The 17,719-nt window shown below is 48.6% G+C and overlaps 1 protein-coding gene across 2 annotated transcripts in view; it reads right to left on the bottom strand.

Moving 5' to 3' along the window:
* Lrrc75a (leucine rich repeat containing 75A) overlaps positions 1-17,719 on the bottom strand; it is a 43,640-nt gene that overhangs the window by 11,966 nt on the left and 13,955 nt on the right. For both annotated transcript variants that reach the window (NM_198861.1, NM_001357955.1), the window contains exon 2: positions 3,585-3,713. In NM_198861.1, coding sequence (NP_942561.1) covers positions 3,585-3,713 — 129 coding nt within the window. The remainder of the gene's footprint in view (positions 1-3,584; positions 3,714-17,719) is intronic.

Genomic DNA, 17,719 nt, shown 5'->3' on the forward strand with positions numbered 1-17,719 from the left:
CCTGTTGCAGCGTCGTTACTGCTGGCCAGTCCGGCGCGCGCAAGAGTAGAAAGTATCTGAGGAACAGCAGCACCTGAGGCTGTCCTTTGATCTCCATGAGCACAGGCACACAGGTGTGTGCATGAATTTAGATACATACTTACATCTTCTGATGGCCTCCATGCATGCACGCATGCACGCGCATGTGCACGCTCACACACACACACACATTCACAATGGGATGTGCTGCTTCCTGCCTGTTTTAAGATGTAACTGTGAACAAGATGGATGGAAAATCCTTAGTTCTTTAAAAAAAAAAAAAAAAAAAAAAAAAAAAAAAGACAGGGTCTCACTATGTAGCTTTGGCTGGCCTGAAACTTGCTACACAGACCAGGCTGTCTTTGAACTTGTAGAGATCTGCCTCTGCTCCATTCTTCAGTACTGGGATTAAAGGTTTAGAGTCTCTATTCTAGTGGGTAAAGTAGATGGCAAGCTTACTATCAGGTAAATAAGGAATAATTTAGATTTTTCTGTTGCTGTTGTTGAGACAGGGTTTCTCTGTCTAACAGAGCTCTGGCTGTCCAGGAACAGGCTGGCCTCAAACTTGATCTGCTTGACTCTGCCTCCCAAGTGCTAGGACTAAAGGGGTGCACCACCATGCCTGGCATAATTTAGATTTTAACCCCCTGCAAAGGGCCACATGTTAAAGGCTTGGTGGGAACTTTAAGAGGGAGTCTACTGGGAGTGGGGGAGGTCATGGCAAGCATTGGGTTGCTCACCTACCACACAGGTCCATGGTTTGAATGCTTGCTTCCCAGCTGGTGGATTATTTTGGGTGGTTGTGGAACTTCTAGGAGGTGGTCCCAGCTGGAGGAAGATCACTAGGGATCGTTGAAGATGCTTGCCCAGTCCCAGGTTCTAGCCTTTCTTTGTTCTTTCTGGTCCACCATGATGTGAACAGACTGCCATCTACTAGCTGACCGTGTTGTCATTTCTGTCTACAACCTCAAGGCTACAACTGAACAGCTAGGAGAGCATCAGATACAGGACCATGAGCTAATCAACCTAGTCAGTGTAAGTGGCTCTGGTGGGGCTGCCTTTTCACTGTTGGGGATTGGTTCTAATGCTTGCTTGCTTTCTTCCTTCCTTCCTTCCTTCCTTCCTTCCTTTCTTTCTTTCTTTCTTTCTTTCTTTCTTTTTGTTTTTCGAGACAGGGTTTCTCTGTATAGCCCTGGCTGTCCTGGAACTCACTTTGTAGACCAGGCTGGCCTCAAACTCAGAAATCCGACTGCCTCTGCCTCCCGAGTGCTGGGATTAAAGGCGTGCGCCACCACGCCCGGCTAATGCTTTCTTAATTCAGCTCCCCAGGTCACACAGGAATCTTCACATCCAAACGCTGAGGGTCCCTGTCCCCAATTGGCTTTTGATTAATCAATAAAGAGCCAGGGCAGGGTGAAAGAAGTGGGACTTGCTGGGCAGTGGTGGTGCACGCCTTTAATCCCAGCACTTGGGAGATAGAGGCAGGTGGATTTCTGAGTTTGAGGCCAGCTTGGTCTATAGAGTGAGTTCCAGGACAGCCAGGACTACACAGAGAAAACCTGTCTCAAAAAACAAATAACAACAACAAAACCCCAAACAAACAAAAGAACAAACAAAAAAAGAAGCAGGACTTTTAGGAGACTTTTAGTCTCCACAGGTTCAGGAATTCAAGGCTGCAAGCCCCACCTATACTATAGGGTTGGTGGCAGGAGGCCCTATGTTGTCATGTGGGTGTCTCTGTAGGATTGCCGAGTGTCCTAGGCAAGAAATGCAGGGGTGAGGAAGAGGGAATTCTGCCAGGAGAGGGGCGTAGGACAGACCACGCAGTGACAGGGAAGCAGCGAAATCAGAATTAGGAGCCCACTGACATTGAGTCAGGGTAGCAGCCCCAGGGTCTTGCACACCTGGGTCTGGGGCAGCAGAGATAACATAGAGATTTGGAAAGTATTGACTAGGGAATACCAGAGGGGAGTGTGTGCTAGCTGCGGGGAGGTTCAGGAGTGGCCCAGCCACTAAGTAAGGCATATCAAAAATTAAGCTGGCGTATGTGTGCTTTTCATTCGTGAATCCAGAGCTCTTGGGCAGGAGCATAGAGCGGCTTCACTGTTCACTGTTACATCTTACCAGTGTGAATAGTCTTTCCACCTCTGTCTCTCCTAGAGGACTTATGGCTGGTCCCTGAACGTCCAGCAGGACAGGACCCACTCTTCTGGCTTTGGAAATCCTGGTTGGAGAGCGAGCTTGCTGTTTTCTGAGACTGGGCCTATGGAGACCATAGCTTACCTGCTGCTATTTCCTAACACTGCCCGACTCTATCAGTACCTTGGTTGGCACTCAGAAGGTGCCACGAAGCAGCTATGACATCAGCTCCTGTGTGCAGGTGGCCATATGGACAAAAGCAGGTACCTCTCCTGAGCTGTCTCATTTAGCTCTCTGCAGAGGGAGATGGCTGATGCCCATTTGGGGAGGTGTGGAAAATGAAGTTCTGGTAAGCAAGTGAGGTAGGAAAGGGACACGACACGGTACACTGAAGGCTTCTGCTCCACTCCCAATCATGTGCTGGAACCCTAGCCACGGACGGAGGTGGGACCTTCCAAAGATGGCCAGGCTGTGAGGGTGAAGCTCTCATCAGAGCTGTTCTAAGAGGGGTCTAGAGAACTGCCTGTCATCTTTCCACCACATAAGGACACAGGAGAAGGCAGAAATGTGAGATGGAGAACAGGGTTCCCATCAGACACCCCAACTTTGCACATCCAACCAAATGTGAGAAAGGATTTTCCTCCTAGAAGCCCTCAGGCCGTGGTACTTTGGTAACCTGTGCTGAGTAACACTGATATGGCCCCAGCCCCACCTAGGTGGAAGGGAAGGGACAAGGAAAGGAGCTCTAGGTTCAGATTCGCCTACCCAGGTCTGTGTCAGTGGGCCCCGTGAGGCAGGTAGCACTTCCCGTCTTACTCAGCCTCAGGTTGGCAGAGCAGGCCTTATTACCTCTGCCAACCTCATGAAGGGGGCACAGCCTACTTCTGTAACTGTTTCCCTTAACTCAAATGCACATGAAAGCAACCTTTCACCTACTGTGTGCTTTTGAGAGCTTCATTACCTGCCACCCCTCTCACCTTTAGGCAATTCACTTCCTGTTCTAGAAAGGCAGGGGCATGCCACCTTCAGGGCTGCCTCCACCATCTCTAGTCCTGTTCCCTAGGGCTCCAGCTTTTGCGACTTAGTTCCCTGTGGCTCCTGCCACCAACTAGCTCCTCCCCCAGCCCACCAACCCTCATGACCGGCTTTTCTTACTGTCTCCTATTCGACTCAGCCCCTGTGCCTGTCTTCTGTTCATCCTGGCCAGCCTGCACTCTCCCTCTTCTCTAAATCTTGGCACTAGGCAGCTCCAGGAGCCCGAGAGAGGGTCCCAGAGGAAGCCACATTTAGGGTCCACCCTGGAAGCATCTCCCCCCCCCCCCAGCAAAGTTGCACCTCCCTAGGCTACCACGGTCAGGTCTGTGCTGTCCAGAAGGGGCCTGCCACACACACCCAGGACTTGGGTGCTTCAGAGCACAGCTGCCTACCGGCTTGGGGCAGTGGATGTAGCGCGCCAGGCTGATGATGAGGTCGTGTGTGATCGGGTCCACCAGGTTCCGGAAGCTGGCATAGCGGTACAGCACATCATCCAGGGAGGTTGACTCCATGCCCAGGTCCTGGAAGAGAAGGGAACACCCAGAAGTCAAGTGCCATCCGGAGCACCCAGAAAAGTGACTGCAGACTCTGGAAGCAGATCAGCTCCCTCAAGAGCCCGGGCAAGGAAGAGTCTAGAGAACATCCCTTAGGGATGTTCTAGACCAGCTGAGGTGCAAGAGACAATAGCAGACGCCCAGTCTCCCAGTGTCCCATTTAGCTGTTTAACCTTCTTTTTTAAAAAAAGATTTATTATATGTAAGTACACTGTAGCTGTCTTCAGACACTCCATAAGAGGGCGTCAGATCCCATTACAGATGGTTGTGAGCCACCGTGTGGTTGCTGGGATTTGAACTCAGGACCTTCGGAAGAGCAGTCAGTGCTCTTATCCGCTGAGCCATCCCCCCAGCCTCCAAACAGCCTTCTGATGAAGCCACAGGTGAAGCCTTGGTACTCTATCTCATGGGGCAGGCAGTTTGGGACACACACAAACCTTCCTTTGCTTCCAGACAGGAAAGTTTGTTTATTTATCTTTATTTCTATTTTCTTGCTTCTGAACATAGTGGGACTGCTCTTTTTGTAGATTGCCCAAGCTCAGTGCTCCTTTGCCCGAGAGGCTAACCAGGGAGGTGTGCGTGTGTGTGCGCGCGTGTGTGTGACCGTGGGAACTCAGAGAGCATATCAAGTGGGGGCCCAAAGGGAAGAAGGTGCATAGCATCACTGCTGAATGGCGGACTAAGATGCAGCAACCAGCAAAGCAGGTGCTCCGCTAGTTTGAGGAACTATAAGATTTTGGGGGCTGTACTGGCTGGTTTTGTGTCAACTTGACACAGCTGGAGTTATCACAGAGAAAGGAGCTTCAGTTGAGGAAATGCCTCTATGAGATCCAACTGTAAGACATTTCCTCAATTAGTGATCAAGGGGGAAAGGCCCCTTGTGGGTGGGACCATCTCTGGGCTGGTAGTCTTGGGTTCTATAAGAGAGCAGGCTGAGCAAGCCAGGGGAGGCCAGCCAGTAAGTAACATCCCTCCATGGCCTCTGCATCAGCTCCTGCTTCCTGACCTGCTTGAGTTCCAGTCCTGCAGCCTTTGGTGATCAACAGCAGTGTGGAAGTGTAAGCCAAATAAACCCTTTCCTCCCCAACTTGCTTCTTGGTCATGATGTTTGTGCAGGAATAGAAACTCTAAGTCAGGGCACAGGCTTTAGGGCACACTGCCCCCATATTGTGGCATTTGGGACAGCAGAAGCAGGTTGCAAAAGCACTTCTCCAATTTCTCCCTAGAGTAAGCTATGGCTTCATTCCAGAGGGGTCCTCTCTACACAGTGTGTAGAGGACATTTTTATTTCCAAAGCACAAAGGTACTGAGAAGAATCTAAACAAACAGACCTTGCCTAACTTCTTCCCATCTATCCCAGTAGACTGTGCTCTGTCCTCCACCCAGACTTCTACATTGCCCATAAAACCAGAGATTTTGGAGCCAAGACAATGCCTCAGCAGGTAAAAAGCCTGCAGTGCACTTGCGAGTAGAGTTTGGATGCCACAAGGCAGCCAGGTGGGTGTGGTCCCAGCTAGGGGGGAGGTACACACCGCTATTCTGGATCTGCAGATGAAAACACAGAGGCTGACCTTTTTTTTTTTTTTTTTTTGTTTTTGTTTTTGTTTTTCGAGACAGGGTTTTTCTGTGTAGCCCTGGCTGTCTTGGAACTCACTCTGTAGACCAGGCTGGCCTCGAACTCAAGATATCCACCTGCCTCTGCCTCCCGAGTGCTGGGATTAAAGGCGTGCGCCACCACGCCCAGCTCAGAGGCTGACTTCTTGCATTGTTGGCATTATTGTTTGGACCCAGACCTCAGTCCTAGCTCTCTGTCTTGCAAAGACTGACCAGCCTTCAGCCAGTTCTGGAGTAGCCCAGGCCAGTGGTGAATGAAGAGCAGAAAAGGGGTCCTGCGTTTTGGTAGTTACACCTCTAAGAGAAAAGAAGAGGAGGCTGGTGAGATGGCTCAACAGGTAAGAGCACCCGACTGCTCTTCTGAAGGTCCTGAGTTCAAATCCCGGCAACCACATGGTGGCTCACAACCATCCGTAACGAGATCTGACTCCCTCTTCTGGTATGTCTGAAGACAGCTACAGTGTACTTACATATAATAAAAAATAAATAAATCTTTAAAAGAAAAAAAAAAAGTTGGTTACTACGTATACCTGGCTCCAAGGAGAGCAATAAAAAAAAAAAAAAAAGAGAGAAAAGAAGAATGGGCCTCTGCCCCCTCGGACCTGGGGAGGCCAGGGCACTAAGCCCCATCTCCTGTGGGAAAGGAAGTTCACAGAGAGCTCTGTACCACAGGTAGGAGCCAGTTTGGAGAGCCCTGCCTTCCACTGAGCAGGCACCAGCCTCAGAGGCAAGCTGCATGCTATGAGACAAGCTGCGATCCCTGTCACTCAGTTTGCTTGTCATCCAGTGACACAAGATGTTGTGTGGCCACGTGCAGGGACTTCTGAAGAGCTGGCTGGCAGCTGTAACCCTTGCTTTGACCTCTGACCTCTGATCTCTGATCATTCAACCCCTCAGGCATGATGCAGCCCTTCAGGCAATCTACCCGACAGCTCTAAGCCCGTGCCCTCTCTGTAAAATGGAGACAGTGACCTTAGCATCAGATGTTGGTGAGAGAAACCAAACTAAGCAACAGGGACAAAGCTTCTGTGGTCCCCTCAAAGCCCCTCCTCACCCTGTTGGCTCCTCACTTCTTCACTACCACACCATGCAACTCCTTTGGCCCACAGACCCATCTGAAAATGTACTGAAAGCCAGTAACTTCAGAAAACACAGGAATCGGGTCCTTGGCATAGGAACTCCAGGTTGGCCCTGTGGTCAGGAGGGTGTGTTAAGAATGAGGAAGACAGGCCTCACCCTGACTGGAAGCTGGGAAGGCCTCAATTCCAAGGGCATCAGAAGGCCATGTGGTCAAAGGGGCCTAGCATTCAAGGCTCCCTTCTTTCTTTTCCTTTCCCTTCCCCTTTACTGTGCAGCCCAGGCTGGCCTCGAACTTGCAACCCTCCTAACTTAGCTTCCCAACCACTGGGAGTACAGGCCATGGCCAGCTAAGGGTTTTCTTTTTCATCTGTTCTGCTTGCTCCCCTTTGGCTGTTGACTTAATGCTAGGCTCTGCCCCTCTCCTGAGTACATCTGTCCTTGGGGGCGATGCTCTCAGAACTCTGTAATCCCCTTGGCTTACTGTAGGTCTGTGGGTGAGGGACCCTCTCCTTGGGATGTGTTTTTTCCTGATTGTGAAATGGCAGATCAACTACAAGTTATTAAACTGTGTTCTAAGGTCCTGGGGTAGGCAGGTGTTACTGGGGACGGGATGGGGGCAGAGCAGCTCTTGGTCTCAAACAAATAAAAAAATCAAAGTGCTGCCAAAGAAGAGTTGAAAACCACCGAGAAGGTGGGTAGGCTTCTTGTCCTCTGTCTTGCCACACTGGGTCCCATGTCTACAAGCCCCCATATGCCAAGCCATGTGGGGCCATCATATTCTTAGAAAGACCAAGAAAGACCACTGGAGACTGGGCAGGTCAGACTGGGTGCAGACTGCATCTCTCCAGGGCTATCCTTAGCTGTCTCCTTTACCCTTCAACTCAGGAGCCCCATGGCAGACAATGGCTGTCTCTACGGTGTCTCACTGGCATCCCAGAGTTGGAAAGGGTGGAAGAAAGATGCCCCCTCCAGGAGGGGAGAAGTTGGGTAACTGAGTCACAGGGTATCACCTTCCTGAAGAATTTTTAGCTGGGGTGGGCCTCCCAAAGGTCCAAAGGCTACAGTAGGAAACACCAGCCCGGGGCTGGGCAAAGGCTGCTATTTTACTGCTTGTTCAATTTCCGGCCTGGCCTGGGTCCAAGCACACTTGTGTTACAAGGGCATATCACGGTACCTGGGTATCTTTTCTGTGTCTCTTCCTCTAAGTCAGTTCACTGGGGACTTTTGTATCACAGTCCATAAACTGGATGTGAGGGAGGAGAGCTAATTAGCTCCTCAGGGTATCCCCAGATGGCTGCAACTTTTGCCATGGCCCTGGGGAAGCCAGCTCCCCTGACTGTAGGCATGAAGGTACCAGTGTTGTGTGAGGGAACTGGAAAAATCAAATCCAGATGTGGCTGGCCTTGGAGGGGCTGTTGCCTTGCAACAGGGAGGCACTCAGGAGGCTCTCCTCTTCTTCACTGTGTCCTCACTAGAGAACAGCATATCTCTAGGAACCATGCGCACAGATGGCTGCTCATCAGACAGTCTGGGTGAGTCTCTCAAACAGCACTGAGTCACTGCTGATGGGAGCTCCCTTAGGAGGGTGTAGCTGGGCTAGCCCCAAGCCGCTAACTGCTTCCTGCAGTGCCTAAAGGTGACAGGCACACAGGGCATCTCAAGGAGGCGAGCCCCATATGACACTAGCTCAGATAAGCAGGTTTGGAGACATTTTGCAATGGGACAAGCAATGATGGGCTTAGAGCCAAGGCTATGGCTTCCAAAGGGCAAGTATACATCCATTCTGGAAGGCCGAACAGCACATTCCAAGGTCTAAAGACCAGGGGAGGAGCCTGAGGCCCTTTGGAAAAATGAGGCTCTTCAAGGGCCTCTTCCAGGGACATAACTTGCGTCATATTGGGCTCTGTATAGATCCCTGTCCCAAACAACCTGCTGTGACAGCTTGAAGGCAGCTGCAGCAGGCCTGGAAACCGGCTGTTGGGGGAAAGCAGGGTAGCAGCCGTTCACAACGGGAAACAGCCTCTCTTCTTATGTCTTTATTCCCTTTGGAAAATTCAGTTACTTTCATAAAAATCTATTTTTCTCTTATGCAAATTTATTATAAAAAATTTAAAGTTACACACACACACACACAACCCCACCCAGCTTTGTTGAGATATAATCCACACAATTTATTCATCCATAGGACACACTCTGGGGCTGAGGTATATAGCTCAGGGCAGAGTAGCCAAGGAATCCAGGGCCCTCCTCTGGCCTCCCTAATACTCTGCATCTGTGAGGCGTTGGGTTCAACCCTCAGCACACACACACACACAAACCAAAACCAAAACAACAACAACAAAGCCAATCCTAAAGTGAAGCTTTGTACAACCACCATGATACATTTTAGAAGATTTTCATTACCAAGAAACTTTGTGACCATGACCCCAATCCCATGTCTCCCCTCTCAGGCACTGGGCAATCACACCTGCTTCCTGTCTCTCTGTATTCTGAACTTCCTTCTCCTTTGTTATCTACTGTAATTATAGATCTTTCCACAATGTTGCCTTCTCCCTATTGTTACTAATTTTAAGTTAATATAGGTAAGCCCTTTAGAGACCCTCCTCCTTAAAAAAAGAAAGGAAGAAAAGATTTACTTAGCCAGGCATGGTGGCTCACACCTTTTATCCTGGCACCCAGTCTACTGAGTGAGGTCCAGGACAGCCAGGGATACAGAAACAAAAATCAAAACACACCCTGCCCCCAACATTTACTTATTTTTATTTTATGTGAATGAGTGCTTGCTTCAATGCACGTGCCCTGTGTGTGTGCCTGGTACCAGGGAAGTCAGAAGAGGGCACTGCATTCCCAGGAACTGGAGTTACAGATGGTTGTGAACTGCCATGTGCATGATGGGAACAGAACCTAGGTCCTCTGCAAGAGCAACAAGTGCTCTTATCCACAGAGCCACCTCTCTGGCCCCTTAAGTCCCTTTGTTTTAATTTCTAATACTATAACTAGCATTAGATAGGATCTCCACAAGGGAAACCTCTTTGCAGCCCTCAATAAATCTGAGGGCTACCCAAACCATTCAGGAACTGATGCAACAGAAAAATGTGTTATTCCGGGAGGAAGAGACTAAGAGGAAGGAAGTAGGGAGTCCCAGGAAATTCTGTGGCTCTGAACCCTGAAAAACTTCTCTGGACATACAGCTAGCTTTGCCTATTACTACTGCGCCCAACCCTCCAATGAAGTGCCCGGTCTATGTGGGCACAGATTATGTGGTGGTACTGGGGGTTCAAGGGAAATTCATGCCCACAGCTGGTGTCTGGAAGAAAAAAACATTACCAACCCAAGGGACAGAGCCCTAGACTTTCCACTAGAGAGAGCTCGCACCATGGGGACAGGGACACAGGTTACTGTCTTTTTGTTGTTGTTGCTGCTATAACACAATACCTGAGTCTGTGTGATTTACAAAGAGGTTTATATTTAGCTCTTAAGTCTAGAGATTGGGAAGTTCACTGCAGGCTGGGCTCCTTGGTGAAGGTCTCATGCTGTGTTGTGACACTGCACTTCACAGCATGAATATGTGTAGAAAAGGCAGTGACCCACTCTGTAACAACCTGTGCTGGAGAGAATGAATTCATTCCCGTCTGTGACAAAAATAGTTAATGTCAACATTTGTCTGGGCTCGTGCACCTCTTTGGCAGCCTTCTTTACTATAACTGGGGGTTTCAGATCTAGGTTACCGCTGTTGCTGTTACTGTCATAGTCATTTCCCCCTTATTTTGAGTGTACAGTATGCAGACTCTGCGGGCCCATGTGCACTGCATAAGGTTGATGTCAGGAATCGTCCTTGCTCTTCCACCTGCATACTGAAGCAGGCTCTCTCAATCAAACCCAAAGCTTGCTGATATGGCTAATCTTGGGATTTGTCTCTGCTACACGAGGCTGGAACTGCCTGGGGGCTGTCTTGTCTACCCTGCACATATGTGGCTGTGGAGGCCTGAATGAGAATGGCTCCCATAGGCTCCTATGTTTGGATACTTGGTTCCCACTGGTGGAACTGTTTGGGAACGATCAGGAGGTGTGGCCTTGTTGGAGGATGTGTGTCACTGGCAGTCAGACTTTGAGGTTTCAAAAGCCCAGGCCATACCCAGTTAGCTTTCTCTGCCTTATGCTTGTAGGTTACGATATAAGCTCTCAGCTACTGCTTCAGCGCCATGCCTGCCTGCTGCTTTGCTTCCCACCATGATGGTCATGGAACTAATCCCAAATTAAACACTTTATTTTATAAGTTGCCTTTGAAATCATGTTTTGTCACTGCAATAGGAAAGTAAGACAGTAGGTTTCTTGGGGGACCTGAACTCCTGGTCCTCAATGTCTACAGGGCAGGTATTTTAACCAAGCCATCTCCCAGCTTCTATTACTGTATTATGGTTGCCTTAAATGTGAACGTGCTGATCAAATCTGACATTGTATATGCAGGTTTGCACGTGCCTCCCAGTGAGACTGGTCCCTTCAGTCACCCAGCGCCTGTTCCTCTTAGAATAGAGAGAAGGGTTCTTTCCTGACACAGATGATGAACATTCCTTTATACCTGAAAACAATTAGGCTCAACAGAAACTTCAGAATGTCAGGTACTTGGCTGCCCTTGGGTATTCAGTAATGCAGCCAGACACCCGAGGCTGTCAGAGTTCTGTTTCTCCAATACCAGGCGCTTATAGGCCCGTGTTTGACATTAAGTCCCAGCTGTGTGGCTGTGTTTCCTGGGGGACCAATACCATACTTGGTATGGTCATGACTCTCAGTTGTCAAATAGGACCTGCATTTCTAGAAGCTTTCCCTAGCTCTCCAGCTACTCTACTGTCTCACAGCTTCTCATCATCATGTGTCGCCTCTCCTATCTCCTAACAGCCCTGCTGTTCTCCAACTTGTCTTCTTTGGCTTGATCCAATTCTAAGATTCAAAAGGCCCTGCCCTCCATAAGGCCCCCAGAAATAACAAGCACTGGGTGGAGGGAGAGAAATGGGAGCATTCTTGCATCAATGATAGGAAGGAATTCGAACTGATGTGGTCGCTGCAGAAAAGGAGTGGCAATTTCTTTAAAAAAAGTTAAATGCAGGATTATCATAGGATTCATAAATAAGCCAAAGGAACTGAAAGCAGGGCTTCAGAGAGACACTGAACACACATGTTTCCAATAGAGACAAGAGAACTTGTGGCTCTTGCCGAGGGCCAGGTTCCATTCCTAGCACCTACACAGTGCTCAAAGGCATTTCCAAATCCAGCTCTAGGGGATCCAATCCCCTTTTCTGAACTCTCAGGGCACACATGTAGGCAAAACACTCAGACTCATAAAATTTCAAACACCTTAATTAAAAAAAAAAAAAAGGCTGGAAGCAACCCAAGTGCGGCTGGACAGATGAATGGATCAAGGAAACAGTACTCCAGCCTTAATAAAGAAGGAACTTCTGACAAGTGCCAAACAGGAAGAATCGTAAGGACATTAATTTGAATGCAATACGCTAGCCAAAGAAGGGCGAATCCTGTATGATCCATTTATTTGAAGTCCCTACAGCAGTTAAACACACAGAGCCACCAGAACAATGGTTGCCCAGGAACAGGGCAGGGGACGATGGGACTACTGCGTAACAGATGTTGGCTTTCCTAACCTCTGTAATTATACTAGGTTGCTAACATTTATTTTCCCTTAACAGACAAGGCCTTAATATGTTGTGCCTGCTGCTCCTAAACTCCTGGGCTTAAATGGCCCTCCTGCCTCAGCTTCTTAAGCAGCTGGGAGGGAGTTGTGTGCCACTATGCTTGCGTGGCCATTACTTTTTTTTTTTTTTTTTTTTTTTTTTTTGGCTACTGTGTGTCCAGTGATGACTATAATTCTCCCAAATCACTGTTAGAGAACACTTGGGAGCTTTCTACCTATTTACATTTTTTTTTTCAAATCAAGCTTCTGCCTTCTGAGAACTGATGTTGGCTCTCTATGTCCCCATGTTTATAGTTTCTAGATAATATTAGTAGTGCATGGTCTCAGCGCCTTCCACACCTGATCTCACATTCTGTGGTCATCACCACATTCACTGTTGCCGGGAAGGTCAGAGAGCCAGCCAGCTAGCCTTTCAGTTTCTCTGCGATTCTCTCCCTTGCTCATTAATCTTCCTTATCATCACACTCGGCCCCGCCCCCTCGTGGCCTCTTCCGGTGGCCTTTTGCTCCTTTCCCACTGAGCTCATTTCTTTGTGATCCCGCAGTTCAATTTCAGAGATGAGGCTCAGGTTCCATGGTAGTTATCCCATTTCCTCTCCCCTCCCCCACATGCTCACTCCTGAGGGTGACACCTGAGCCCCTCAGAATGGCCTTCTCCTGGGGTAAAAGCTGAATTCAGCTCTGGCTGGCTGAGACCAACACTGGAGAAGCCTGGTTGCTGTGACTCTGCAATGGGAAAGGGACAACCCAGATCTCCACATCAATAAGGGCAAGAGAGGCTGTGCCCACGGCCATTATAACACACCTGCAGGTTCAAAACCATTATAACAGTCCTGCAGGACACTGTCAGCCCTATGCTGACTTTGTGTGGACAGCCTTCACATCTCCTGGTCACTCTCTTCCTGCCTGTAGTCTTAAGCCACTCTCTCTGAAGGGATGCAGACACAAGCATGGGAGAGGGAGTGGAGAGCAATTCCAAATTGTGGTTCCAAGACCAATCCCTAACCTGTGGTTGAAGTAGTCAGGCTGAGGGAGAAAGTGGCTTCGGACCCTTCTTCAGGAAGCCTGGATCCTTTCCTTGTAGGGCCAGCTCCATGATGCCCACAGGGGGTTTCTCTCAAACTGCCCACCTGTCTTTGTTTGCAGTGTTCTCATTGCTGGTCTCCCCTACCTCCCCCCTCCCCCTTTGTTTTTGGAGAGGGGGCTGTCTACAGAGAGTGCTGCAGGGAAAGCCACAGAGGGGACTGCTAGGCACTTTCTATTTTAAACCCCACCCCCCTTTTCTTTCAAAGACCTTCCCTGCAGGGAGTGAGCTGGCGTCTGCCTCTCTCCTCCAAGCGTGGCTCTACAGTTTCTTCATCAGCACAGTGGGGAGAGGAGGGAGGCTGCCCCTCTGAATTCTAACTGGGAAGGTAGACAACAACCCTGACGGTCGACAGACAGACGGCCGACAGACAGGACAGACAGACTGTACAGACAGCCACAGCCTGAGTGCAGGGATGCCTAATGAGCTTGCAAGCATGCACAGCCCCCTAGAAGGAAATTAATTAATGCCCAGAGGGCAAGCAGGAAGCAGCGAGGCAGCCTCTCCTCCAGGCTCAGGGGGCAATCCTGGCATATCTCTCAAAGGAGGGAACCTGCCAGGGGAACACCGGCTGCAGCTGGTGCCTGAACTCCTATCTCCCTCCCAGCGACTCTCCTTCCAGGGGAATCCCGGGGGAGGGGAGGGAAATGTCAGGTGCTGTTAGGAAACAGCTCCAGGAAGCCTCCAGAGAGAGAAGCCAGGATGTGTCGGAGCTGAAGCACCTGAGCAGAGGCTCTTCCAAGGGGAAGAAAATAGTATGGGAAGAAGGCTAGCTTTAACATGTCCCAGGGAAGGGAGGGAGGCTTGGGATATATGCACACACATCCATGGATGCAGACAGCTGAATAGTGACCTCCTACTCCACCCCAAGACACCCTCATGCTCTTGTGCCCAGAAATCAAAAGGTGGCCATTCGTGGAAAAAGTTCTTTGTAAATGAAATTAATTTAAGAATTTTGGAAGATGTCACCTTTGTTTATCCAGGTTTCCCAAATCCAACCTGGGTGTTCACAGAACAGAGAGAGGTGATGCAACAGCAGGGGGGGGCAGAGCTGGGGTGGGGGGAGCTGGGAGGGATGGGGTGACAACCCCTTGAAGCAGAAAGGAGGGAAGGATAAAATCCCTTTGTTTGAGGCCACCCAGTTGGTAGTAATTTGTCCCAGCGCCTTAGGAATCTAGCACAGTGACTTGAGACAATGGTGACACTCCTCTCAAGGCTTCAATAGGCAAAGGGGGACAGGACTCCTGTGCTACTGCTGACACCAGCTGAGGTCACTGAGGGTAAGGAAGGCTGGCTCTGCTTAGTCAGCATTCTGCTTCCTTCTCCCCTGGTCCTGGGGCTTCTGTCGGTTGCCACCTCACACAGTAGTGTGGGCAAGTAGTAGTCCCACTATACCCCCAAGATGGTCCTCCGCTCCGTATGAGAAACTGCATTTAGAACCAAGGAGAGGGGCAGGAGAGATGGCTCAGCAGCTAAGAGCACTGGCTGCTCTTCCTGAGGATCCATGGGATTCTTAGCACCAATATGGCAGCGCAAACTCGGCTCTTAACTGCAGTCCCACGGGATCTGAAACCCTTTTCTGGCCTCCACCGGCACTGAGTATGCATATGGTGTACAAGCACACATGCAGGCAAAACACCAATACACATAAAAGAATTAAAAAAATTAAACGAGAGATGCATCGGTTGTTAGGAACCCTTGCTGCTCTTGCAGAGGAGTCAGGTTCAGATCTCAGCAGCAAGGTGGTGGACGGCTCACAACCATCTATAACTCCAGTATGAGGGTATCTGACACCTTCTGATCCTTGAGGGTACCAAGCAAGCAGGTGGTACACATACATACAGACGAAACACTCATACATAGAAAAATTTAAAAAAAACCCCACAATCCCCCAAGTGGGAGTGAGATGGTCAGGGATAGCATGCTTGCTTAGCACATGAGTCCCTGAGTCTTATTCTCAGCCCTGGAAAAAATATCAACAAGTGGGGGGGAAAACCTAAGACACAGAAGCTGAATGTGGTGGCGCACACCTTTAATCCCAGCACTTGGGAGGGGGTTGGGGAGTAGAGGCAGGAGGATCTCTGTGAGTTTGAGACCAGCCTGGGTAACTTAGTGAGAGTCTATCTCAAAAAAATTTCACATAGTAAATTTGTGTAGTGTTGCCGGGCGTGATGGTGCACGTCTTTAATCCCAGCACTCGGGAGGCAGGGGCAGGCGAATTTCTGAGTTCGAGGCTAGCCTGGTCTACAGAGTGAGTTCCAGGACAGCCAGGGCTACACAGAGAAACCCTGTCTCAAACCTCCCTCCCCCCCAAAATTTTGTGTAGTGTTTATGTTTTTATAAAATTTATTTTATTATTTTATGTGCATGGATATTTTGTCTGTATGTCTGTGTACCACATGCACGCGGCGACCCTGGAGGCCAGAAAATGGCACAGGATCTGAGGGAACTGAAACTATAGACGGCTGTAAGCCTCCGTGTATGTGGTTGCTGGGAATTGAACAGCCAGTGATCCTATGTCATCTCTACGTGTGTGTGTGTGTGTGTGGGGGGGGGGGTGTCCTGGTTCCAGCTCTGGGTTAGGGACCAAGCCTGATGACCTACATGGTAGAAGGAGAGAAGAGATACTCAGTAGGACTTAAGGACTTATGTGTGTGTCCCTCGGCATGTATACACGCATACACCCCAACACATATACACTCACAAAAAGTTTAAAAAGAAAAGGCTAATTACATTAGGTCTTATGATTTTAAGCAGAACACTGAGGGTAGATTCAATTAAACTTATGGCAGCTTTGAAATGTGTTCAGAGAACTTCACCGAGAGCATATTTAAAAGCCGACTTTGCTAATATTTAATAACAGATCAGGAATCTAGCCAAGTCCTGATTTTTCAGGATGGGTATTGGTGAACTTGAGAAAATTGGATATGGAAGTTGGAGGAGTGATTCAGTGGTTATGTGCACTGGCTGTCCTTACAGAGAGCCAGGGTTGCATTCCCAGCGCCCACACAGCAGCACTCGCTAGTCTATAACTTCAGTTCCAGGGGATCCCATGCCCTCTTCTGGCCTCCCTGAACACTGTATGAACATAGTATACAGCTGTGCATGCATGTAAACACTCACACACATGAAATAAATACATCTAAAAAGCAAAAATTATGTTAACAAAAAGAAACTGGATACATTAAACTTAGAAAAAAAACCCCACTTCAAACATTTTAAGTAGATCTGGGGTGAAGAGCTGAGGTAAAGTGTGCAAACACGTCAGCGGCTGGGTTCTATTTCCAGCACGCTCGCTGCACGGTCAGGCATAAGAAAGGACAGTTCACATAATTAGGTAAAGTGCACGATATCAGACGTTAACAAGTAATATTGGCTTGTTAATAAGTACTTATACCTATTAAATTAATAAATACTTATTACTTATTAATATTGACGTTAAGAGTAAGGCACTGGTTTGTGCATTTTCCAGACGAGGAAGATCTTTATGGAGGTTTAATGACCTAAATTATACCTCTTTGCCCTAGAATGCAATTGTGAAGGTTACATGAACTTGGTGATTTAGATGTAAAAGCTTAAGGAAACAGACCTGTAACACCACACGCCTTTAATTCCAGGATTCAGAAGCAGAGGCAGGTGGATCTCTGAGTTTGAGGCCTGACCTAGAGAGCAAGTTCCAGGACAGCCAGGGCTACACAGAGAAACTCTGTTTCAGAAAAATCTAGGAAGGAAAATAATAAATGGCTAAAAGTCTAAGGAACCCCAGGTTTTCTATTGCAGCATGCTGATTACTAAGTGAGAAAATCTCGGTGCAGACACAAGCTTCGTAATTACGATTCCAGAGGACCAGGAACACAATAGGAGTCCCACAGGATTATAAGAGAGTGCAGACGCTCCAATTGCTTAGTGGCACCACAGACCCCATGGCATTCTAGGGCACAACATCACTGGGCTGTGATGAGCTGGTGTCAACACGCTCACTGCACGGTCAGGCATAAGAAAGGACAGTTCACATAATTAGGCAGAGTGCATGATATCTGACATTAACCAGTAAACCACTGGCTTATGTATTTACTCTAATTAATATATATGTATACACACATCTTTTTGATTTTTTTAGATTTATTTATATGAGCACATTGTAGCTGTCTTTGGACACACCAGAAAAGAGCATTGGATCCCATTACAGATGGTTGTGAGCCACCATGTGGTTGCTGGGGATTGAACTCAGGACCTCTGGAAGAGCAGTCAGTATTCCTAACTACTGACCCATCTCTCCAACCTAATATCTTTTACTTTTTATTTTTATTTTCTTGAGACAGGGTTTCTCTGTGTAACAGAGCCCTGGCTGTTCTGGAACTCAATTTGGAGACCATACCGGCCTCAAACTCACAGAGATCCACTTGTCCCTGCCGAGCGCTGAGATTAAAGATGAGTGCCACCACACCCGGTTTACACATATCTTTTAAACAGTATTTGTTTTTTGGGAATA

This window comes from Mus musculus, chromosome 11 (assembly GCF_000001635.26).
Source record: "Mus musculus strain C57BL/6J chromosome 11, GRCm38.p6 C57BL/6J".
NCBI lineage: Eukaryota > Metazoa > Chordata > Mammalia > Rodentia > Muridae > Mus > Mus musculus.